The sequence below is a fragment of the Diadema setosum genome, chromosome 13 (assembly GCF_964275005.1).
Source record: "Diadema setosum chromosome 13, eeDiaSeto1, whole genome shotgun sequence".
Classification (NCBI taxonomy): domain Eukaryota; kingdom Metazoa; phylum Echinodermata; class Echinoidea; order Diadematoida; family Diadematidae; genus Diadema; species Diadema setosum.
This window is the reverse complement of record NC_092697.1, coordinates 7,954,213-7,980,772: the sequence shown is the minus strand read 5'-3', so window position 1 is coordinate 7,980,772 and position 26,560 is coordinate 7,954,213. Positions and strand designations below refer to the sequence as shown.

Genomic DNA, 26,560 nt, shown 5'->3' with positions numbered 1-26,560 from the left:
TTTCTTAAGTATGCACCAGATTGCTAAAAATTGAAAAAGCTCCCTACCGTTGGAGGGTGACACCACACCCCCCCCCCCCCACACACACACACACACCTCCCCCTGCTCGGTCGCTTCGCTCTCTCGCTCGCGCACATGCGTGCGCGCCAAGACGCCGAGTCATGAAAATCTCACTCGTACAAATTTTTTGAACTTGGCATCTCTGCCCTAATCTTTCTGTTTTTACCATTCTGTGCTGTAGATGAACACCGTGACCTTTAACCTCAAATACCTGTCACTGGGGATCCTGATCCTGCAGACCACCTCCTTGGTCCTGACGATGCGCTACTCCAGGACCGTGCAGTCGGGGGGACACCACTACCTGAGCTCCACGGCGGTGGTGCTGGCGGAGTTTATAAAGATTTTTGCCTGTGTTGTGCTAGTCTGCTTCCAAGAAGGTTAGGGAAGAAAGAATGCGATGATGTGTTGCTTTATGAAGTGCCATGTATCATGATGACTTTGTCAGTCTTAAAGAAAAAAAAAAATCAATCCTCATAAATTTTTACTGAATTGCTGCCTGTATTTAAATTGATTTTATCAAAAGCAACCCTCAGGAAAGGCAAATGCGAGTAAAGTGAATGATTTACTTTTGTCACAGCCAAATACGATGAAAAGGAATAACCTGTAGAGACATTCAAGGCTAGGCTATATGCTTCCACAGTAGAATGATGTGATGACTAAAAATCCTTGGGCAGCCACATTGTGTGTGACTTGTCTGCGCAAGTCCAAGGATTTAAGTCATCACATTATTCTGCTGAGGAAGCGTCTACATAGCTTGGCCGCGAAAATCTCCACAGGTAATTCTTTTCCGTCTTATGTTGGTTGTGACAAAAGGAATTATTCACATTATTTATACTACCAACGAGACACCTGTCCAGTGATTAGGAGGTCGTAGGTTCAAATCCTGCTCGAGTATGTACGCCCATGATTTGTTTTTATCATGGCTACCACTAAAACACTGATCACTTCAGAGCTTATTTACGTCGAAGTAGGGCAATTTGTCAATCAGTTGCAATGAAAAACACCTCGACGGAAGAATTTCATGAATTTGAATAATTACGCAGTACCTGCTGCATGCCATAAGGATTAGAACCAACACTTGCTGTCGGGCGAAAGCTCGGTGGTCTAGTGGAGATGATGCCTGTCCAGTGATCAGGAGGTCGTAGGTTCGAATCCTGCTCGAGTATGTACGCCCATGATTTTTTTTATCATTTCTACCACTAAAACATTGATCAATTCATTGCTTATTTACGTCAATGTAGGGCAATTTGTCAATCAGTTGCAATGAGATGAATTTCTTTTCAAATGCAAGTAAATTTTTCATTAACAGCCTTTGATAGCATAGATTGTAGGAAGAACAGTTGATAGTTTTGAAATTGTATTTGTCATTTCTACAGTTGTATGTTACGCTCCAACAAATATTATAGAATGGGTAGCGAGAATCCTGCGATCTGATTGGTCGAGAGCTATGTGTTCATTTTTACTGGCCGCACGCTGAGTCACAGTGGTAAACAAGAGTACGCGTACTTGTAACAAAGGTTCGCGCACTAAAGCAAGCGTTCGCGCACTCAGCTCGGCCATGCATCCAGTAAAACTGATGCATGGCTGGCCATGCATCCAGTAAAAACGGTAAGCACGGGTATGCATGCCCGTTTACGGCAAGCCAAAAGGAAATGCATCCAGTAATTTTGTCATCAGGTAACACGATAGAAAAATGGGTTTTTGACAAGAAAATTACCCATTCTATAAATCAGATGACGCACATGTCTTTCGTGCGTCAGTCGGAATATAGTGTGCATGCGGTAACTACAGCGGTATGGAATTTAGCCTAAACCCACTCAGCTTCGCGTCGTGGGTTAAGCATTCCATAGTTACCTTATGCACACAATTCCGACTGACGCACTCAGACCTGTGCGTCATTTGTATACCGGTACCTGTTCTCTCAAGTAACAGCTGTTGTGTATAATTTTCCTGCTCTTTACGCAGAAATCAAAGAAATCCAGTACCTTCAAATCAATTAACATTCTTTTTTTTTTCAAACTGCTACAGGTGGACGGACCATTGGAGGCTTCTTGAAAGTGATAAAGGAAGAGATCATTGAAAAACCGGTTGATTCCTTCCAATTGGCAATACCCTCGGGCCTATATACACTTCAAAACAACCTGCTCTTCCTTGCACTGTCTCATCTAGATGCTGCTACATACCAGGTGAGCTCAGGCACTCATTTCCCAGAATATAGCCTGTCTTAACCACGCATTCGACCTTGGTTTGGAAACTACTGTTTACTCCACATATTTCTTGGGGTTTATACTTTCAAAAACTTTGCGAGATGGATGCTAATTACGAATTTAACAACACTTGAAAAGATTAACTTTGGTCCTGACATGAAAGCAGCATACATTGTTAGGAAGTCCCAATTCAAAAAAAAAAAAAAAAAAAAATAGACTCTCTCCATACTTGCTGTATGTTGTAGTTGAAGCTTCATTGAAAAGACAAGTACATCAGTTGAAAACTGTGCGATCTACATTAAAGGACAAGTTCACCTTCATTAACATAAAGATTGAGAGAATGTAGCAATATTAGTAGAACACATCATTGAAAGTTTGAGGAAAATCGGACAATCTGTTCAAAAGTTATGAATTTTTGAAGTTTTTGTGGAGTCACCGCTGGATGAGAAGACTACTGCAGTGTATGACGTCACATGTGTACAAAGCATAAGGAAAATATAAAGAGAATTTCACAAAATTTCAATTTTGAAAAAAGTGCCTTTAGAAAGAGGCAAGTCAAGCGCTCTTTTATTATGCAAAAAAAGTGAAAATATGTTGAATTTTCTTTACATTTTCTTTATACTGTTGTACTCATATGACATCACGAGCCTTAGTAGTCTCCTCATCCAGCGGTTCCAACACAAAAATTTTAAAAATTCATAACTTTTGCATTGATTGTCCAATTTTCCTCAAACTTTCACTGATGTGTTCTACTAATATTGCTGCATTCTCTCAATCCTTATGTCTATGAAGGTGAACTTGTCCTTTAAGGATGCATTTTACATATACACACATACCTTTGCAAATATTATTACTGGGGGTGGAATATGACAAACAATGCAACGAGGTACCATAATACAATATCAGTCATGTGGGTGGATTCAAATGATCAAGTTATTGTTATAATACGTAATTGCTGGCCTCGGGTTGCTACTTCCACTTTGTGCTGGAAACTTGGCATCACAGCAGTTTATTGACAAGATCAAGCCATTGTTCGATTATTTGTGTCTTGTGGGACTATTTCGTGCGTAAACATTTGCTGTGCTTCAAAAGTCATACAGGTATTTGCCGTTATCGCCCAACCCTACTCCATCCATCAGCCCTGCAAGTGTGAGGTTAATATTTGCTCTAATCCATTATTGAAGCGGCAACATGCCCAGACCCAGGGGAAGAAAAATGCCCTGGTCCACGTTGGATAACTACACACTATAAACACAGATTGCAATAAATATTAAACATTTCCCATTAATGATCTACATACATGTACATACACTTGATTTTTGCTATAAACAAGGGGATTGAGATAATTTCCAGTTCAGTGAGTTAAAGGTATTAGATTTGTAAGATTTGTAAGATTTTATTGACTCTATCGACCCCCTCTCGGGGTATGAGAGTACAAACATATTTACAATATATGAATACAAAAATATAAGTGATAATGTACATGTACGCGTGAAAATAACAGATATAAATAAATATGTTTGCAAAACAAGGCGTAAAGGACGTTTAACTACTCTACCACTACCTGTAAAGTTTGTAAAAACTTTCGGCACATAAGAAAAATGTGATATTGTGCATGAGTCCCCATACACCTTAATTCCACTTGCAAATATACTAAACCATCAGTTAAGGATCACGCTGTAGAGTGTAATGTGATGGCATCAAATGCATGTACTTGTTAAAAAGGAACCAAACAAAATAGAGAGAAAATGCTCAGGAAAATGGTCTTCTACAAGAAGTTTTCTCAACTAAACAGCTGTCTCTCACCCTTAGTAAATAGAGGACCTATTGTCAAGGTTAATGAATTTGAATGCAGTATCCAATGCCTGCATACTGTATCTATTAAAACTGGGCATCATAAAAATTGTTGTGAAAAAACTCGTGTCAGACTCAGAAGGTAGTCTTGTACGTTAATAACAACCTTACTGTTGTTTAGAAAAGCTGATCAGAACAAGAAGTTGTGCACTATTAGGGAAGGGAATGATAGATGAATTGATTCTAAGTTGGTCTCCCACCCAGCAGTTTTTGGATGACAAGTACAAAGTGGAGCATAATGGTGCTACCATGACATTTACATGATGTATGCTTTATTGGGGGAGATCATTTTGTCCTAAATATTCTCACAAAACACACACACATACACACTCATGCACACAGATACACATACATTGCAAAGGGCATAATATCAGTGGCCCCATGAAAGGATTGCAGAATGTATGAATTCCAATGAATATGATTAATCAGTTCCAAAGCAAGGCAATTTTACCATTGATGAATGACCTGTCAGATTGTGGATGTTCCATTTTATTTCAAGTAATACTGTATGTTTTGAGCCATTTACTTTGTGAGAATGCTTAATGCACTTAAAAACTTTACTTTGATCAGGTAATTTCTACGTTTACTTTGAAAAATATTTGTCGTGATGGTGCATAAAGTTTTGTCGTCAACATGACTGTATTGCAATCAAGTGTGGTTATTTGTTAAACAAGTATGAACCCCAAAACCTGTCTGTGTTTATGGCTCATTTCCTTTTACATGAAGCATGAATGACATTTCCTTTTTCTTGCCAAGTTTGCTTGAGCTCTAACCTTAGGGAAAAACGTGTTCCTAGCCGGTGATGTGTCATCACCCGACCATCAAAGTACACTGTAGTTTCATTTATCAAAATGCCTCTTGGAAGATAAATAAAGTACTGGTTCTGAATAGGTCGATATGTATTGGAGATGAGTAAGCCAACATGTGAATTATTGGGCTTTGGTGACTTACTGCACGTGAACCAAGCCATGATGAATTTGCGGAGGACTTTCCTTTTATCGTATGCTTGATTTACTGTAGACACAAATGTGATTACTTTGGGTAGGCCTAATTGGGACCTGCTATTTTGAATGACTTGAAATGTTGATGTTCATGAAGCAGAATATCATTTTAAGGTAGCAGTGCTGGTGCTAGTAATATGAATCTGTTCTTGTAGATGATTAGGCAATATGTTATAGGATGGTTTGCAAAACATTGGCCTGAATTCACAAAGGTAATTTAAATCAATCCATGGTTTAAATTTACACTTGTAGTTCATATACTATTACCAGGGCTCGACACTAACGGTGGCCCGGTGGCCCAGGGCCACCAAAAATGAAAGTCGGGCCACCAAATTTAAAAAAAGGGCACATTTGGTGGCCCCGGGCCACCAAATATATTTGTCATTTTTTGAAAAGTATGTCAATAAATTTGTAACTTTTTGCGCCGGAAATGCATAAATGCATGCAGTGAGTGTGCGACTCATAGAAAAAATGGACTTTTATTAAATGTTCTTCAGTGGGTTTTTTTTTTTTTTTCGGGCCACCAAATTTTTCTCTCGGGCCACCAAATTTTTCTCTCGGGCCACCAAAAATTTGAAATTGATGATTTTGGTGGCCCCATCGGGCCACCAAAAGATAAAGTTAGTGTGGAGCCCTGCTATTACTTAAGGTGAGTGCAAAATGGGCATACCTTTCACATACATGTATCCAACTCGCATTCATTATTGGAAATCTGTTTGTGTACATAATCTGTCACTCACATTCACACATAGGTAAAATTTGCATTATTCATAAGCTGAATATAAGCTTTCAGTTTTAATAAATATGTGAAGTCAGGCCATCACATTTTTAGTCACTGACATGTCAACTCTGTGACACCTCATCAACTCTTGCCGGTACTAATTTGTCTCCCTCGCAAACCTCTACTGCCCAGGTCACCTACCAATTGAAGATTCTAACAACAGCCATGTTTTCAGTCGTCATGCTGGGTAAGGAGCTGAGTCGGCTCAAGTGGGGGTCACTGGTCCTGCTCATGGCTGGAGTCGCTCTGGTTCAGGTGAGGAGTCACATGATTCACCTCAAGACTTCCCATGATGCTTTGCATCATTAAAATATTTAACTTTTTTTTTCTAGTCCATGTATTTATGATAGGTCTGTACTTTGTGTGTTTACAGTCATGGTCCATTGGCAGCGGTGGATCCAGAGGGGGGCGCACCGGGCACATGCTCCCTTTATGTTTTTTATTTAAACAAAAGAAATAAAAAGAAAATGGGGGGGGGGGGTCGTATGTGCCCCTCTTTAATTTTGTAAAAGCACTGCATCTTCCCTTTACGGAATTTCTGGATCCGCCCCTGATTAGGGCTGTGCTATATATTCCCCTGCTGGCATCATGTGAGCACAGAACCCTGTTACGTACACAATATGCTTTGCAGATGGATAAGATATTCTCCACTCGGCAAGGACCACAAAGCTATCCCATAATGCATTGCATGAGTGCCATTTGTGAGGGACACTGTAGCAGACACAAATTTCCAATGTGCACATATCATAAATTGTATTGACTGTTGTTGCCATGCCAATGGCTTGGATAGAATGCTCCTAACTACTCCTGGTTGTTACCTTTGCTGTTGCCGTAGAAACTGTGTAGAAACTGCATTTATCATAAGTTGTAATTGTTGTAGAAAAAACAACAAGGATGACATTTGCTATGAAATGGTATGTACAAATGTGTTGGTAATAATTTTTGTTTGGTTTTGGACACATCCATAACCAGTATCAGTGTGTACATTTTCCAGGGTATCTTTCCTCCAGGCGTGTGACCTAAACGTCCCACAAAACAGCCTGGTGATCAGGAAGAAACCATAGTAAATTTTCTCTCAAAAGTTCAGGCATTATGGAATACTGATATAATCCTAAAATTGCTGAACGACATGAAAATATATTTCAGCTGTAGATTCAAAGTGGCATGGTAATCCTTCAAGTTTTGTTAAAGATCATGCCCTGTCCATGTGCAAGGGATGATTTGAAAATGCAAATTATACATGAATTAAAGTGCATGTTTTGTCATTAAAGTTTGATAAGTATATTTGTCTGCAAATCTATCAAGTATAGGGAGTGGAAATAGGGCACCACATGATGTTGGCACTTGGTCATAATTACAGGGAATGTAGAAGTGCATAGAAATGTCACCAAAGTCTTAGTTTCTTTGAGGAAACCTAAAATCATCTTATTGCCTGCAATAACTGCAAGGCATGTAACCAAAGCACATATCAATTTGCTTGGATGAGATCTCAAAAAATATTGTCAGCGAAAAATTGAATTGCATTCAGATATTCATTACTTTGCTTAAATTTGTTTAAAATTGTTCAAATTTTCAGTGATATTTCTTTGCTTTCATTTCACTGTTGTTTTTTGAGAATGTACCTTCAAGCAAATTGTGATTTAGACTGCCAGTGCAGGATGGTACAGAAAAGTGAAAAGGAAAAGAAAAGCTAACTCTTGTCAATCAAAGCCAGCCCCAGGGTTCTCTGTGTGAGTTGTCAATGATTGTATGTCCAAATTAGGACATTCAATTTGTAGAGTAAACATACACACACACACACACACACACACACACAGTTGAAGCAACTGGAGTTAGGTAGGCTTTATTCCACTTTCCACATGAGATATATAATATTTGCATAGCTACACCATCTGGTATGTGGTAACACCTGTTGGTAGTTGATGAATTAATTAATTGCAAAGGGCTGATCAGTGCTATTGTATGAAGTTTCAAAAGGGATGTATTGGCCTGCAGTATAGACATTGATTATGTGTGCGTGTGTGTGTATGTGCTGGCAAAGTCGGTCAGTCATATGTACTGAATATGCACAGTGAGTCTACGTTACTACATTGATGGCGGTGCAGAGTGTTGTTATAAATCCACATGCACCATCCTGCTAAGATTTGCTGTTGGTGAAATACAATGTCATATAAAATACATGTTGGAAAACAGTTCCACAATAATTTCAGCATCAGGATGTCACAGTCTTTCTACCACATTTCTGCTCAAGTATATGATGGGTATTTGTATTGCTACACATCATCCAAAATAGAGAGAAAGTGTATTCCTTTGTGCTCAATGATAATGAAGGGGAAAAAAAACAGAATTGTGAAGATTTTGACTAAAGGCATCAGGCCAAATGTTATGATAGAAACACTGTAGTCATGTGACCATTTTGGAGGTTTTGAAGTCGTGAATGTGATGTTAGGCTTGACAATGTACTCATGTTTAAAGTTCATATCATCATTAGATATTTGTTTGATATCACCCATCTAATTTTTGTTATGATATCACTCTTGTGTCTTTATTTTTAGCTAATTGAAAACGATTCTTTTTTTTTAATGGTTTATGATTTTACATGTATCAAACTTTAACTGAAAATTCTTTTATTGTTTGCAGATGATAAAACTTTGTACATTCTTACCAGCACACAGAGATTTTGTGGTTCATTGTAAGTTGTTGCTTTATGTGCGTGTTACTACTTAAAAGCTTAATACATTCTTTTCAAACACACTTGAAATGATTTTCAGATGCCTGCCGAGAGTAAACCTCCAGAGAAAGAATTATCGACGTCTTCAGCGGTCATCGGCCTGATAGCTGTCCTGGCGGCGTGTTTCTCCAGCGGTTTTGCTGGGGTCTACTTTGAGAAGATCCTTAAAGGCACCAAACAGTCAATATGGCTCAGAAATATACAGCTAGGTAGGTCCTGAAGGAAAGATTTCCAGACCGTGTGAATTCATGAGGGAAACATTTGACTACTGCCAGGAAGCGATAGATTTTGGCTGACAAGAACTGTATATTAAAGCAAGAGATTTATCAAGCAGAGGGGTGAAGACATGAGGCATATGAGTTTTCTTGAATTTATCTTTCCTTTGTACAAATGAAATTTGTTATATCACAGCTGCTGATCTACATTTTGTTAAAAAAACATGTCGGAAAATTTCAGAGATTTGGTATTTGTTTCAAGTTCGTCAAGTCACTGCCAGCAACCAGGAGTAGCCTGGTGGTAATGTCACTACCCGGAAAGCAGTAGATTGCAGGTTCAATTCCCGCTGGTTCCTTTCTTCCAACATCTTCGTTAAAGTATATATCGGCAGTTACAATCTTACAAGTTTCATTTGAACAGAGGATGGACAAATTAAAGAAAACTCATGCCTAAAGATACTATATATCTCATACCTTATGTGAATTGGGAATTGTAAGATGATTACAGGGTTCTCGCCAGGAATTTCTTCACGCTTGTCGGCAGTTACTCGCGCTAATGCTCAATACAACACAGATAAATCGCAGCTAAAATGCCACTAAATGCGACATTTTCACGGAGATGCAATGAACGTTGTGAGGGGCATATTCTCACGGAAACAATGCAGAAACTCCATACCTTTTGTTGGCGGCAGTTCCTAAATGATAAATGAAAGAGAAGTAGGTGCCGATGGTGAAGGTTCCGATTTCTTTTAGGCCTTTCCTGTTTCATTGTTGCAATAGTATTTAGCCGTCTCTGCATCGCAACAACGCGCGCCGTGTACTAACTATACCCGTAGTGTTTTTGCTTTCTCGCCGTCTGCTCGACCACGTGGTAGGCCTATTGCATGCAGATGCGCGAGAAGCGATCGAGAACTTTCGGGACATCGTTGCACTTTCCTTTATATGGGTATACTGCGGTAGTTTGGCCGTGACATCAAACAGATATCATACAAAAATGTAATGATGGTCATTATTCCGAAGGTTTGTTTAATCATAAAATGAAACGATTCATTACTGACTAATTTTATCATTAATCTGTCGGAGTAACGAACCCTCAGAGTAAGAAAACTGCAACTGTTTTTGGGCAGTCGTTTTATTCCGAAATTTCACTGGCAAAACGCTCGAAATGACGCACTGATTTCGTTTTGAAATTTACGGACATTTTTCTTTATTTAATTTTCGGTTAACGAACCTTCAGAATAAAGAATCTACAATGTATTGTTTTATCATTACTATTTCTGTCGGATTAACAGACCCTTAGAGTACGAAAACACGCTGTTTTGTGCCGTCGTTTTATTCCGAAATTTCACTTGCAGAACGTTCGAATTAACAAAACTGATTTTGTTGTGAAATGAACGGACATTTTTTCTTAATCATTTTTGGATTAACGAACCTTCAGAATAAAGAATCTACAATTTATTATTTTATCATTACTATTTCTGTCGGAGTAACTGACCCTTAGAGTACGAAAAACACGCTGTTTTGTGCCGTCGTTTTCCGAAATTTCACTGGCAGAACTTTTGAAATAACAAAACTGATTTCGTTGTGAAATGAACGGACATTTTTTCTTAATCATTTTTGGATTAACGAACCTTCTGAATAAAGAATCTACAATGTATTATTTTATCATTACTATTTCTGTCGGAGTAACAGACCCTTAGAGTACGAAAACACGCTGTTTTGTGCCGTCGTTTTCCGAAATTTCACTGTTAGAACGTTCGAAATAACAAAACTGATTTCATTGTGAAATGAACGGACATTTTTTCTCAATCATTTTTGGATTAACGAACCTTCAGAATAAAGAATCTAGCATCATTTTATCATTAATCTGTCGGAGTAACGAACCCTCAGAGTAAGAAAACTGCAACTGTTTTTGGGCAGTCGTTTTATTCCGAAATTTCACTGGCAAAACGTTCGAAATAACAAAACTGATTTTGTTTGGAAATTAACGGACATTTTTCTTTATTTAATTTTCGGTTAACGAACCTTCAGAATAAAGAATCTATAAACAATGTATTATTCTATCATTGCTATTTCTGGCGGATTAACAGACCCTTGGAATACAAAAACAGGCTGTTTTGTGCCGTCATTTTATTCCAAAATTTCACTGGCAGAACGTTCGAAATGACAACTGATTTCGTTTTGAAATTTACGGACATTTTTTTTTCTTTATCATCTTTCGGTTAACAAACCTTCAGAATATAGAATCTAGTACTATTTCATTACTATTTTTTTTTTCTGTCGGAGTAACGAACCCTCAGTGTAAGAAAACTTACTGTTCCGAAATTTCACTGGTAGAACGTTCGAAATAACAAAACTGATTTTGTTTGGAAATTAACGGACATTGTTTCTTTATTATTGTCCGATTAACGAACCTTCAGAATAATAAGGAATGTAGTATTATTCTATTATTATTTCGGAACAAACCCTCAGAGTAAACCCGTTTGGGGCATCGCTTTAATTAGAAATTTCATTGGCAGCGAACTGAACACAGGCTAACCAAACTGCTTTTGTGAATGTGAAAAACATTGTTAGCTTTCACTAAATCAAGAACTGTATGGAAGGAGAACAATTCACGTGTTCATGAAAATCAAAACTGCGTCACAGTATGCCTATGTATAGGCCGTCATTGCTAAAGAGAAGAACATTTCGCTCTCTCCCGTAAAAGAAAAAAAAAAAGAAAATGCTCGGCAGTTAAGCGCATGAAATGTCAAGATAATATATTTTTTTTTTTTACATTCTTTGAACAACCAAACATTCTTTATTTTAAATTGAAAAAATTATCATAAATAGATAAAGAATGTATGGTTCTTCACGTCAAAACATGGGCCTCTGCGTGCGGTATCCATTATTAATTTTACGCGGGAAAAGCGTAGCGCCTTGAAGCAAGAGCATTATTGAAAAAAAAATGAATAAACACAGACACACACTGATGCTGGTGTAGAGAAAAACAAAGACAGCTTGCCCTAGATGCTTCCTTCTTTAAGTTTATTTTCTCCCCAGTCATTCCTATCGTTCTACTCCCATTCATGAACCCCTGCCATGCATGGACGATGAACAAAACAAAAGTTACCGACGCTGCAATGAAAAAATGAAACAAAGAAAGAAACACTTGCTCGAAGCAAATTATCTACATTTTCAAGTTGAACAAATTGATGTTCGTAATGAAGAATAAAAAAAAAAAAACACGACCGCAGGCAGTGGGGAAACTTGATATCATGGCTTGTGGAAATTTCCACTACATTTCCACGAAAGCCAGGTGTCAGATAAAGGAATGCCGCGCGTACTGCCACCTTGCTTCAGTGGTCGTAAACAGCGTGCAAATAGCATGTAAACCAACTGGGAACATTGATGAATGATTATCCATTTATTTTCTACCCATGAAGGCCCCCTAACGCACCTGTTAACAAACCAAGCCAGAAGCACGTGGAGCATTACGTACGTTGAACTTGAGTTGAAAGACCATCATGACAGAATTACTATAATGTCGGCCCGGAGAAGGAAAATGGAATATTCACGAATGACGTTTACAAATCCATGGAGAGTGAAAAGGCTCGAATGGAACGCATGGGTTTTTAAGTAAAAAGAAAAAAAACATAACCCGCTGAAACTACCCAAAAAAAACAAACAACACAATTTGCATTTGCTTACTCCATCGCACGTTCTTTTTTCTTTTTTTTAAACGAAAGATGGGGTTAATTTTCTCTCTGCGGCAATGCTTTCAACGCATCTAATATTTTGCGTCATTGCCGATGGCCAGCTTCCTAAAGAATTGATACGAATCCTTTCAAATATACGAAACAAAGTCTAAAAATCTTGGATCCTGGCGGTGAATTCCGGTGGTATTATAAATCCTGATCACTATCAAAATTTAATCGTCTGTTCCTTGTGCCATTTTACCAACCAACTGTTCCTGAAATTTTCATCCTAATCTGTTCCCAAATGTTCACTTATTTTGCGAATAGAGAGACAGACAGGCAGATAAACGAACAAACAAACCAAAAGCAGCAGCAAAAAAAAAAAAAAAAACAAATACAACCTTTGGCGGAGGGGGGCATGCATTTCATATCGTTTGTTTTTGCGTAACCCGACAACAAGCGTGACAACAAGCGAGCACGTGTCAGCCTTCCTCAGCCTCCCTCGGCCTCCGACCCTCTCTTTCCGTCCTCTTTTTCCCTCTCACAATACCGTCGTAGACACAGGCGGCTGTCTGTGGCCGGCTGGGTGCATGCAACCAGGGAGGACCACCTTGGTGCATGTACAGTATATGTGTGTGTGTGGATCCCGAATCAGAGCGCATGACGGTGAGTGAGCAAGTGTGTGATGCGATGTGGTGTGTACTAGTATGTGCTGCTAGTACACGTACGTCGCTATTGAGCCGCGTTGTTGTGATCGGTGCGGTGACTGTACTGCGTGGATAACTTTCTGCGCTTGTAAACTGCTGCTCCTTTCGACATCTAGCTACTTTTCTAGCCAGATAATAAAGAGTAAAAAAGGCGAGAAATTGGTCCGAACTTAGCTCGTCAAGCAAGTTCACGTGTGGTGTTACCCTTGTCGGCAAGTTCACGCGTGGTGTTACCCTTGTCGGCAAGTTTTACCCTTGTCGGCAATTGTTTCTTCAAACCGCACGCTTGTCGGCGCCGACAAGGGTGATATATGCTGGCGAGATCCCTGGATTATGTAAATGGTTGCAATAATCTCACTTACTTTAATATGCGTCTTTTGTGGTTTCAGCGTTCTTTGGGGTGCTGTTTGGTCTCGTAGGTGTCGCTGGAAAAGATGGCTACAAGGTGTGGGAAAATGGACCTCTCCAGGGTTACTCAGCAGTCACATGGGTTGTGGTCATCTTACAAGTAAGTTGATGGATAATTTCATCCTCTGCAAGACTAACTTCCCACCCCTGGACCATTGCTACAGACAGAAAATCAATTCCCTCCAAAAAAAAATTGATGCATAATAAATTGAATAGTATACTTTCTTATTTAAGGTATTCAGTTATTTATCCGTCAGTCCTATCATTCACTTATTCATTTTTATGCCTCCGCCACGAAGTGGTGCCGGAGGCATTATGTTTTCGGGTTGTCCGTCCGTCCGTCCGTCCGTAATGAATTTTGTGGACAAGGTAACTATCAAAACCTGTTGAGGTATCCTAATGAAACTTGGCATGTATGTGTATTAGGGGGTGAAGTTGTGCCTATCAACTTTTGGGTGCACATGCTCAAGGTCAAGGTCAAATACATAAAATTTCACTATTTCCACCATATCTATTGAATGCCTGAAGATATTTTCTTGAAACTTAGTGTATACATGTATTACCCAATTAAGATTCTCTGGTGAAAGTTTGTGTCATGAGGTCAAAGGTCAAAGGTCAAAAGGTCAGGGTCAAATACATGAAATTTCACTATTTTCGCCATATCTATTGAATGCCTGAAGATATTTTCTTGAAACTTAGTGTATACATGTATTACCCAATTAAGATTCTCTGGTGAAAGTTTGGGTCATGAGGTCAAAGGTCAAAGGTCAAAAGGTCAAGTAAAAATATCAAAACTTCTTTTTTTTCTCCGTGCCTTGGAAAATTGTTCAAGGTATCTTCATGGAACATAGTATATACATGTACTGACTGGAAGTGATTATCTAGAGAATGTAGGGTTCATGAGGTCAAAGGTCAGGGGTCAAAGGTCAAGTGCAACACTTCAAAATTTTACTATTTCCCTCATATTTATGCAATGCCAGCAGGGTTATTATTTTTTTACACTTGGTGTATGCATGTGTAACCTAATAGAAATTCTCTGGAAAGTTTTTTTTTTTTCTTCTTTTTTTGCCTCAAAGGTCAAAAGGTCAAAGATCAAGTGAAAGTGCTGAACTAACTTTTTCCTCCATATCTCGAAGTGGCTCAAGTTATCTTGAAACTTAGTACATATTATGCATGTTCTACCTGAAAGTGATTATCTTATGAATTTTAGGGTCAAGGGCCAGATGAAAATGGTAACAATTTACTATTCAATTCAGAAATTGCACTTTTTCTCCACACCTGTACCTTGAAAATTACTCAATGCCTAAATGTATGAATGGGTCAAAGTCAAGTTAAAGTCCTTAAATCCCTAGATACATGCTCTCCTATTCATCCAATTAAACCTAGGTCAAGGAAGGTGAACATTCAACACATTTGTGACAAACTTGTCATTTCAATATTTTGCCAATTTTGTGAAAATGTAATCACACATTGTCCACATGTACTATCTAGACCTATTGGGAAAATCATGCATTATGGCGGAGGCATACCAGTCGCCAAAGCAACATTTCTAGTTTTAGTTTGTTTGTTAGTCAGCCAGTTTTTTATTTATGTATGTGTCTGTTCTATTTATCTTTGTTCATATGTGTAGTGTGATATTTACCTGAGTGTAATGTGAAAGTGGATGTTTTTGTGTGCAGCCAGGTATGATGAATTTTGCATGTTTTTAAATTTGAAGAACAGATCAAATCATTAGCTAGTGTGATATATCAAAAAAAAAAATCTATGCTTTTATTTTCCTACTAGTTTTGTTGTGCAAAATGTGAAAAATTTTTCAATTCTACAGTGTATTTACCAATTTATCTGTCAAGGTATCTATCCTTTCATCTACCTACCATTCTACCTCTCTATCTATCTTTCTATCTACCCCAAGAGAGTCTCCATTTTGGAGTGAATACCAATATCTAAATGTCTGTTTATTTTGTATTGCCGGGGTTATAACTTCTCATGGTCATTTCATGTCTTTACATAACTTCTGAAAACTGTGTATCACTGGTGTATTTCATTATGGTTAAAATATTGAGGTCCATGGAATATGTCTGTAGGCAGTGATTATTGTTCCCTGTTTCAAACAGGTATGTTCCAGACCCTCACTCTTCTGTTCTCATGGGAATTGTAGTGGCACTTAAAATATCATAGTTTTTTTTTTCCCCCATCATTTTTGTGATATGTTAGTTCCCTTTGACATAATGAGTAATTAGTCCTTACTGTGTTTGTTCAACAGTTTAGCACATGTGTGGAAGTGCTTATTCTATCAAAAATTAGCACAAATGTTTGGAAACTTATCGTCAGTGAATAGATATCACAAAATTTCCCTTATCCCTGTTACCATTTTTTTTTTCTAATGCTATGCATACTATGTAGGAAATGTTGTATTATGTTACTTTGGGTGCATTCAAGCGCTCTAAAGCAAACCAAAGCGAACTGAAGGAAAGCTAACCATACTGAACTGTGCCAGATTTTAGCATTTGAATGCTATGTTGAGAAAGTGTACCTCATGAGTTATTTTTAGAGGGGGTCACGCATTTTGTAGCTAGAGGATCATTCACCCGACACGCTTGAGCTACTAGCTGTTCCGAACAAAGAGAATGAGCTCTTTGCATTATGATGTACAATGTATGTGCATGTTACGTGCATTCTCACATGCAAACTTTTGGTACGTTTTTGGTATGCTTTTGGTACCCTTTTGGAGCATATCTCGAAGTGGTCCACTTTTGACTTCGTTCAGTACAGTCCCAGGCCTCGAATTAACCGATGGCCACCGAAGGCCATGGCCGTCGGTGCCCCTCTCGTTGGCCGCAATGCCTTTTTTTCCTTGATCAAAGTTACAGTAAAAAAAAATGTGCCCTTTTTCTTGTGGCTGTGGTGCCCTTTTAGAATGAAAGTTATTACAATGACGTATAATATGCCCTTTCTCAAAGTCTACACTTTAATAAGCTTGAACAACTTTCCTGATCTCAAATATCATACCTTCAGTTCACTCGCGTCCCAATATATCTGATTCAAAATCAAAGTATCTTTCCGAGATACGAGACGACGTGTAGAAGTCTACGTACATGTACGCCTGACCGGCTTTTACTGTCCCGACTGCCTCCGCAGCGCAGCAGCCATAGAGTTACTAGCTAGGCAGCGGCGGGCCGGAGCAAGTGGTCGCAAGCCATGCTAAAAAATGCCATGCCTGTTGGCCGGCTGCGAGCATTGCCATCTCTCTCGCTCTGCATTCATGCCCGCCGCATGCTCAAAGCAAAATGGCGCCGGAAGTGCTCCAAAGCGAGCGCGGCGTACGCGTTGATAACGTACTGTATTACAGAACCTACATTGTATTGCGTATGGCCTACTGCCTAACGTCGTCTGCTGCGGAGAGATCTTATGCGTGCGTGTGCTGCTGGAGTGTAGCAGCACGGTCGATAGCATACAGCTCTATGGGGCATTTACATCATGTATAAACACCCAACATGCCCTTTCCAATGTGGCCTTGGTGCCCCTCTGACTGACCTAAGTGCCCTGGCCTCTTGGAAAAAATGCCCTTTTCTAAATGGCCTTGCCCCTCCAAAATCCTATTTCGAGGCCTGCAGTCCGGTACACTTTAGGAGCTTTCAAGTGCTTCGCTGCCGCTGGTACAGCACTGTACAGTTCGCTTTAGGAGAGCACTTGAACACACGGTTTGTCTTATTTTTATTGCTTCACGGACACACTAAAGAAGAGCCTTTGACTGAAGTGAGTGGCCATGTCGAAATAAAATAAACTCAAATTCAATCTCATATATTGCTACACCTAGGTGGGCTTGCTAACTTAATGACTAGGTCAAGTTTGGATGGATTACTGAGTGCTGATTGAAAAAAAAAAAAGCTTGGCAACTTAAGATAAACTTCTGAGCATGTGAAGGGTTGATGATGGTGGAAAGGCAAGATGAAGTTTGATAAATTTCTCTAATTTTGTATACCTTTCCTTCTCAGGCATTTGGTGGCCTTGTCATAGCAGCAGTCATCAAGTACGCAGATAACATCCTGAAAGGCTTTGCAACATCATTATCAATAATTCTGTCGACCGTCATCTCGTACTTCTTTCTCCATGACTTCACCCCAACAAGGTAAGAGCAGTCCCAGGGCTCGACATTATTCTTGTCTTTAAACCAAGAAATTTTTATGTTTGTTTGTCATGAATTCATATGTTGCATGTTTCTACCAGTGATAAGTTTATGCACATAATTTGTTTGAAGTTGTTTGATCATGTTTCTTTGCATTCTGTTAATTCTTTTTAACCTTTCTGTTCAATTGATATGTCTTGCTTTGTTTTGTGTGTTTGTTGTTGTTTTTTTTAGCCACTAATTTCTCTGATTTTTTTCCTTTGTTTTTCTGTTTCTTTTATCTTCAGCTTTTTCTTCTGTGGAGCTGCCCTTGTTATATTAGCCACATTCCTCTACGGCTACAAGGTGCAACCCAATATGGTCCAATCTGTGTGATCGAGCGAAAAGTCCGGCAGCTGCTTGTTTATGTTTCTCCATTCCATGAAGTGTACTTAAACTCACACCGTAGGAGGACTGGTATGGCAGGGGGAGCTGTTCTGTGTCCCACCAGTAGAGGGCGTCCTACATGTCTGCCATATTTTAACTGTTTCCACCATCCAATGTTTTGCTTCCAGCTGTGGCAGATTCTGGACCAAAACTGAGCAAATAGTAGAGATGATATTGGCAAAGATAAGAAGATGAAGTAAAAACAGGAATCATTCGGACTGCCTGCTTTTGAAATACAAAAGTGTATTTTGACCTTTTTCACTCGCATGAGATGAAAAAAAGAGAAGAAGAAAAGAATGGTAAGAAATTGATGAAAGGTTGGCACCAATATGTAGAGAACACTTTGGTCTTCCTGCTGATGCCATGGAATAGGATATAACTGCCACCTTAACGGCATTGAGACTCTGTTGACTGGAGACATGCTGTCAATCCACTTTCAAAACCAGTGATATATATATATCGCAAATAACTCTCCTTTGCCAGTATAGTTTATTGTTGTTTTTGTTATTTGCTTTGGATTTTGTTTTACCTGTTTTTCCTCTATCATGTTCTGCATTAGGTACAAAATATATTTATGAACTTATTGTTTACAGAAGAAACAAATAGCTTATGTGTACAGTTTTATATTATATTAGTCGTATTTTGAGTGCGATTTACTGTTCCATTTGAGGAATATCAGAGTGGGGTATTTGAACCCTTTCAGGACCGTCTCACCAACATGGTCTTGACATTCTGTGCCAACAAGTTGCTATTGGTAGAGGGAACCAGCAGGGCAGGCGCTATGGTTCCACACTACTGATTGTGTACCAGGGCATTGATCTTTCCAGCCCTGTCAGTAAATTTGGTGGCTTCATCGACTGGCCAAGAATGGGCAAGTGGTGGCGCACTGACAGCTTTGAGAACTCAATTTTTAACCCACTGAAGACTCGTCTCGAGTATACTCGGGCAGGAGTCTATGGGAAATGAGTGTTATAGCAAAATCAGCCTGTCCTTAACAGGTTAATTAAGAGGAAAGAAAAAAGGAAGTCTTTTTTCCCATCACTTTTGCTGTAATGAAGGCAGCAGCAAGGCAAAGACCGAGCTGCTGGTAGTGTTTATTAACTTGTTACCTTGTTAACTGCAGTGTACCTTACCCTGTTGACAAACTGCTCTTTGAAACGACACTCGTTAATCGTGGATCCTGATGTGGAGTGGCATTTATGCAGTCAAGAATTGCTCTGTAGGCAGTATGGCCGTCTGTGCAGTTTAAACATGGTATGAGATAATTACTATACCAGTAAGTGCATGATTTATGATTCCAAACTCAAATGAGAAGTTTTTTTTCTCCTTTTGGGTTCTAACCTATGTTATGGATACATGTGCATTGTACTATCATTTCTGGGCACTTTATTGTTCCGCGGAGGAATATGTGAATAAAGAGTTCGACAAGATGACCGAGATCGACCAAACACCTTGTTTGAGAGTCTGGGTATTTTTGGTGGTTATGATGGTTCGTTAGGCCAAGTTAACCTCCGTAACAAATACCCAGACTCTCAAACAAGGTGTGTGGTCGATCTCGGTCATCTTGTCGAACTCTTTATTTACATATTCCTTCGCGGAACAATAAAGTGCCCAGAAATGATAGTACAATGCACATGTATCCATAACACCTAGAATTTTAGTAATCTGTCATATTTGCTATGCCATATCATGTGTATAGGCCTAAAATATAAGAGCGTTTAGTTCCTTGAGTTTTCAAAGAGTTCTATTGGGTTTGTCATAGTCCAGTCTTTTTTCCTGTTTTTTTTTCAGTTCTTACAAATATTTTTCAAAATATAAAGAGATATAAGTTTATCTAGTATAGCTGTGACATTATGGATAGATAAGTAGTCAACCAGACAGTATATTATTATAGTAAAACAAGCATTCTAATTAAGAATAGATCTGAGAATTGGTTTTTTTTTTCTCTCTCTCTCTCTCTCTGAGAGTTAAAGATGAAGAGAGTAAAAAATCTTCTTGTGTTAATACTAAAACATTGTATATGCTCGTGAAAACTGTTAATTGGACTTGTAAAACATACATACCTCAACAGAAATGTGGCAATATCTGAGTGCACTCATTCTATAAGAGAACGCACCAGTCCGACAGTCCCAGACCAGTAAAAATCATTGTCCGGCCAAATTTACTAGTCCAATTTAACCTGTGAAAAGAAATAAAATAAATAAATAACATTGTCATGGCCAGTCAAAAAAAACAGAACGGGACCAGTAAATTTCAGGTTCGGACCTGTAAAAAGTAGAAAAACTGGGTATCTACTTGTCCGATGGATAGGTCAGACCAGTACAAAAATGGGTTAGTGTGCCACCCTGTTGATAAGAATAGTGAGTTGCAATCATTATCAAAGATTATTATAAAATGGGCTTTAGAATCTCTGCAATCTGATTGGTCAATTGCCATGCATTGATTTTTACTGATCCACACTGAGCCATGTGTCCGGTAAAATCCGAATGCATGGCTCAAGTCTTGTACAGTGTTGTTGGTGTACCTAACGCATGATGGGGAAAATGATTGTATTTCATGAATTTACGTGCCCATTTTATAACACAAATGATGCACAGGCCTATTTCATGGATCAGTGAGAATTGGATCTCTCGTTTAACTTTGGAACAGTCTAAAACCCACTCGCTGCTCTCGTGGGTTTAAACAGTTCCAAAGTTAAACTTGCACATCCAATTCTCACCGATCCACTCTGTCCTGTGCATCATTTGTATACTGTTGCTCAAGATTGAATACTGGCAGGGACAAGTTTGTTATTTAAGAGATTGACTAACATGTACAGAGATGCTCAGACTAGATATCTGTGTATGGGAATATATTATGTTTGCAGAAGGTATGACTTTTTGCAACTTTGAAGTAATTACAGAGCAGCTGGGCCTCTCTAGATGGGTTATATCTTCATTCTTTGTAGTCAGTATATCAATATAGATCTAAGCCTCCAAGTGCAAAGTACCGTTTGGTTCTTCAAAGCAATCAGCATTTTTTTTTTAATGTAACAGTTTTGTTTTGAGAGAACTAACGATTTGTGTTTCAAATGGCTGAATTTTGCGGATTTCTTTCATTTTCTTCATTTTGTCTGAAAGCAAAGTTCAGATGACTCAACATTTTATGAAGCTCACTTATATGAAGATGAGGCAGCATAGATTTTAGTATATGGGACTCTCAAGTTTTTGTTTTGTCTTGCTTTTTTTTTTTGTGAATTTAAATACCAGTAGTTTGATCATGAATATTCAGAGCCCTTTTTTCAGGACTTTTTAAGAAAATATTACATTTAATGCTTGAACAATCCAGCTATACTACTTGAAATCATATTTTGGTGTTTGAAATACTTTTTTAAGTCAGAATTTGGCTGTAAAGAGTGATAGATATTTCCTTGTATTCACCTTGTGAGAAATAAAGGAAAACTGCAAACCCATCTGGAATGCTTATTACAGTATCTTGATCTGAGTGTGAACATATACTCCTCTGAAAGTTCACATTGATGTTATTTATAGATAGGTATAGCATTTGAAGTGAATTTTGTATCAGTTCAGGCAATTCACAGGAGTGGGCTACCAATGTCGTATTGACATAAGCAATGGCCAAACATGGGTGATTTGCGTACAGTAGTGGAATTAAACTGTGCATTTCTGCCTAGTACTTGTATTGAATGCACAGCAGCTGAAATCTATCTCAGTCTTTGCATCATCTTTCATGAGCTGTCCTGATTACTCTGTTATCATCTATTACCATGCATGGTGGCCTCAGAAAGAAGAAGGCTTTAGGTTTTGTGCTGGAGCATTAATGTTGTGACCATTGTCAGATGGCCTATTCACACATTGGTAAATATCAAAAAAGAAAAAAAAAAGGTAAAATGTCTAGTGTCAAATTCAAATGGCAAAGTTTATTGTACTAGTGATTTTATTTACAGGGGGAAATACCCTCCATCAAAAATTTAAAAGAAATAAGAAATACGTAGTAAGTACATGCATGTACATGTCTTGCAATAATTCTGTGAATGCTAACTTTGTAAGATGTGAAGTCTGATGTATAATGACAGTCAAATTTCAAGATGAAAAATTTGATAGTGACTGCTTGGAAAGATTTGAATAAAATTAATTTATCAGACTTATGAAATGAACGAAGAGTATTTCATGGATATTTTCAAGATTTTTCTGGACTGTGGCTAAATAGATACAGTGCACTCCCATTATAACGAACACAGTTGTAACAAAATCCCAGTTACAATGAAGTAAATATTAAGGCTGCAACAATATCCACGCTATGTATTTTATTGTTTGTTTGTTCGGTCACAATGAAATTTCGTTAAGACGAAAGAAAACTGCCAGTCCTGAGGACTTCGTTATAAGGGGAGTCCACTGTAATGGTTTCAACAGGTCACAAGAAATGGATATTTATAGGGACGACTCACAGGCGCATTCATATTGTCCGCCATGATAGCAACTTTTCCCCCTCATCTATTTCCATTCCCTATATGCTTTCCTTACTGTTTACACTTTCAATTCATTTTCTATTGGTGTTTGGGTTTAGGTCTTTGGCACTGCGGCTTAAGGTCCAGTTTACCTTTGGGAGCAGTGATTTTAAAAAATTGTCAAGATATTACATTTGATGCATATGTGTAGGTCTGTTGTATCACGAAACATCCTACCATAGAGAATTTTCGCTATAAAGCCTAAAATATAAGGAGATATCAGTATTTTCTCAGTAAACTATAACTGTAGATGGTTTAGTCTGGAAACATTTTTATTATAACTGTTGTTCACATTTTGTGTATTTAACAATATTTAACATCAATTAAACGGATTCAAATTTTGACAGTGGTTGTTTTTATCCCTAACCTATCTTAGAACTATTTTAAAGCACTAATGCTGGGTTTTTGTTTCATCTGAAAATGGTAAATTATGCCTTTAATACATGTCATGCTACCAAGGGTCTACACTGTCAAATGTGCTTGGTCTGTTGCTTTGTTACTTTCATTTTCATTTCTTGTTCCATGAGTTTTATGATTGTATTGTTTTTGTTTTTTAAGATTTTTTTTTTTTTGGGGGGGGGGTTGCTCACTTTTTACAAGATCATTTCATTCTAACAGGGGAATTCCAGACACTTCCATGATTTCACATCATATAGTACGTAAATTGATAGCACCATGTGTAGATTTGAGGAAATTATCGTGGTTCTTGAGCAGGTAAACCAATACTATGAAAAAACAAACAAACACAAATAACACTGAACAAGGATGATGACACAGGAGGCCCACATATTCCAGTATTGTAGCAATGTAATTCCATTATAATACTGCTTTAACAAGTTCACCTGTGTAGAATTTATGCGTGCTTTCTTTTATTGTTCTGCTTCCCTGAGCACCCAATCATACATTCTTATATGAAGCTGCTGTGTCATCATCCTTTTTCATTGTGATTTGTTATAAATTTTGAAAACATTCTTATTCCTTATCTGAATTACTATAAATTCTATGACTCTATACCCAGTATCTCCAATTTATAGATGTTCAAATGCATAAGTCTGAAAATCATGCAGAGTTCTCCTTTAACGTTGGCTATGATAAAGTGAGTCAGAGTGCTACTTTCACGATAATGACGACAAGGGGGGGGGGGGGGGAGAGGATAAGGATGCTGATGATGATGATAATGATGAGGAGGAGGAGAAGGATTGTGATGATAGTGACATCGATAGTGATGATGATGATGGTGATTATGGTGATGTTGATGATGATGATGACGATGATGACGATGATGATGATGACGATGATGATGATGGTGGTGGTGTTACTCTTTTTCTTGCGTACACTGCAAGCTCCAGAGTTATACTCCATTGGCCAACTGGTAGCAGCTGCCAAATGTTTGAATCAGTATGCTGCCCTCTTTGTCCATGAATGCACACAGAAATACACTTTGCACATACAAACTCCTGCGATCTTGAGAAGTGGTACACTTGTCTGAATATTCATCTGTCAATCTTTCTGGAACTTTGTTGTGCTTCATAATAGGATCATGTTGATTTGTTGTGAGAATATAATTATGCACACATACTGAATATGGGGCTGTCATCAATCTATCATGAAGAAATCAGAGACCAATAAGTAGAAAAAAATACACCTGTATATAACAAGGAAAGAATTTGTTTACAAAAAATGTGTTTTCAAAGTTTGTTGACCTCTGCCATGTCCTGATGTGAACCATTCCAGATAGTGCATTGACAGTGTGTTGGCCTTTGTCTCAAAGTCCAGCTTAGCCATTGCTGGGGTATGTGATGCATGCAAGGTCCTGGCACTCAACCATTACACTCAAGGTTGGTCTTATCACAATGAATGGTCTGTGGTCAAGCAAAGTGTCCATCCACCCCCCCCCCCCTTCCCTTTATCTCTGCCACCCTGCCCTGACTCTTATACCCCTTTCAGGTAATCGTGGATGCGGATAATAGGAGGACAAGTCGTAAAATTTCGATTACATGAACGGGAGAGGACTAGAAAAGTGCGCATTATTTTTATGCTGCTATTATGCGCATAATTGCAGCATGAGGATCAGATCGAGAATACATGAACGCGTTTTACGACTTATCCGCACTAACATTCCACAGTTCGGTCAAAGGTCACTCGATTTCCCGCACAACCGCTGATTGCTGAGCTTGAGCGCGCGAGAGGTGTGCATACACGTGAGGATATTCACCGGAAACATTACGTCATTATAGAGGCGTGCGCAGTAACCATGACAAATAACTCGCACAAATAACTCGCACCATTATATGAACGGGTGCTCGTAAAAGTAGTGCGCACTTCATGGGATATATGAACGCGATTTTGACTACTTCATCCGCATTATTTGGATGCGGATAATTGAACCGCGATTACCTGAAAGGGGTATTACATTATCAAAGAAACAGGAAACTAACATAAAATTTCTTTCCTTCTACAAAGCACACACTGGTCTATCCTTCTATGATTGTCATACAAAGCTCCTTACTACCCCAAATACCTTGATCTGATTCTCTCCTTTTTGTGTGTGTTTTTTGTTTTTGTTTCATACATCCATGAGTTTCATGACCTCGTAATTGTTAGAACTTATCTGTGAAATCTAATAGAAACATTGCCTGCTTTTATCAGTGGATTGTAGGTATTTCAGGTACCTGTAGAACATGATTGTAAGCTGCTTTTCACACAATGTTCTCCGCCTTGTAAAGCGTGTAGGTGAAAAGAAAAGAAATGTAAGTATGAGTTACAGTGTGGGATGCCAATAGAGAGAATTTCACATGAAGCTGAAGTTTTGTTTTGGGTTTTGTTGGTTTTTTTTTAATGAGTACAGTGCACTCCTGATTACAATGAACACAGATTTAACAAAATTCTTGTCACAACGAAGTAAAAATGCAGGTACCAAATCATCTTCTATATAAATGTCTTAATAGACTATGTTTTTTGGCTATAAAAAAGAAACTGGGATTGTCATCAGAGTCATCCCAATCACACTGGCAAAAAAACAACAACAACAAAAGTTGTTGTGACCATTTGAATATTGATGAGTCACATGACATGGCATCACCCCAGGGGGCCATCTAGAGGCTCATCATGTGACTGTGATGTCACACACACACACACACACACACACACAAATGTCTCCTTTTGGTTTTGTACAAGAATTGCCATTAATAGTCAAAGTCAGAAAAAAAAGAGATTTATTGCAAAGTTATTTAGACCCAAATTTGTCCTCTAATGTTATGTAGGTCATGCTTCAAGCTTTGAGCTATTGAATGACAGCTGCAAGAGAAAGATGCATTTTTTTTTTCCACAGGATTAGATGTTGTGAGTGAATTCCCACATGAGAACTCAATACAGACATACCTTTGACATCATGATTAGTTCGCTACATTAAAGCCACTGTTTACCATTGGGAGCAGTGATAAAGAAAATATTCAAATTATCACATTTGATGCATATATAGTTCAGTAGTTCAGGGGGGGGGGGGGGAAGCAGTCACAAATTTCTCTAATGGAAAATTTACCAACAAATAACCGGGAAAGAAGGAATAGTTAAAAGCAAGATTATTCAGAGATAGTGAAATGTTTAGTAGTATCAGGGAGGTGAGATGAATAACCTCCCTGGTAGTATGATAATGTGCCAATTTACTGTGTGCTTACTACACCAACTACCACACTTGTAATGTGTTGCAAAGTCACTGACTATTGTTTCCTGTCCTTTCATGACTTGGTAAGTCTATCACTGCCTATGGGTTTACCATATGTAAGAGTGAAAAGGAATGCAGCTGTCTTCTTGTACATGTATTTTCATTGTGCCATGGTATTTTGCCAGAAGCTGGTGTT

General features: G+C 38.4%; 1 protein-coding gene across 1 annotated transcript in view; it reads left to right on the top strand.

The window, feature by feature from the left end:
* The first annotated feature begins 241 nt into the window (after positions 1-241).
* Positions 242-26,560, top strand: part of LOC140236781 (UDP-N-acetylglucosamine transporter-like) — a 50,317-nt gene continuing 23,998 nt past the window's right edge. Inside the window, exons 1-6 of the mRNA XM_072316715.1 lie at positions 242-437; positions 2,089-2,246; positions 6,036-6,158; positions 8,675-8,843; positions 13,623-13,741; positions 17,637-17,770. Of these exons, the coding sequence (XP_072172816.1) occupies positions 242-437; positions 2,089-2,246; positions 6,036-6,158; positions 8,675-8,843; positions 13,623-13,741; positions 17,637-17,770 (899 nt within the window). The remainder of the gene's footprint in view (positions 438-2,088; positions 2,247-6,035; positions 6,159-8,674; positions 8,844-13,622; positions 13,742-17,636; positions 17,771-26,560) is intronic.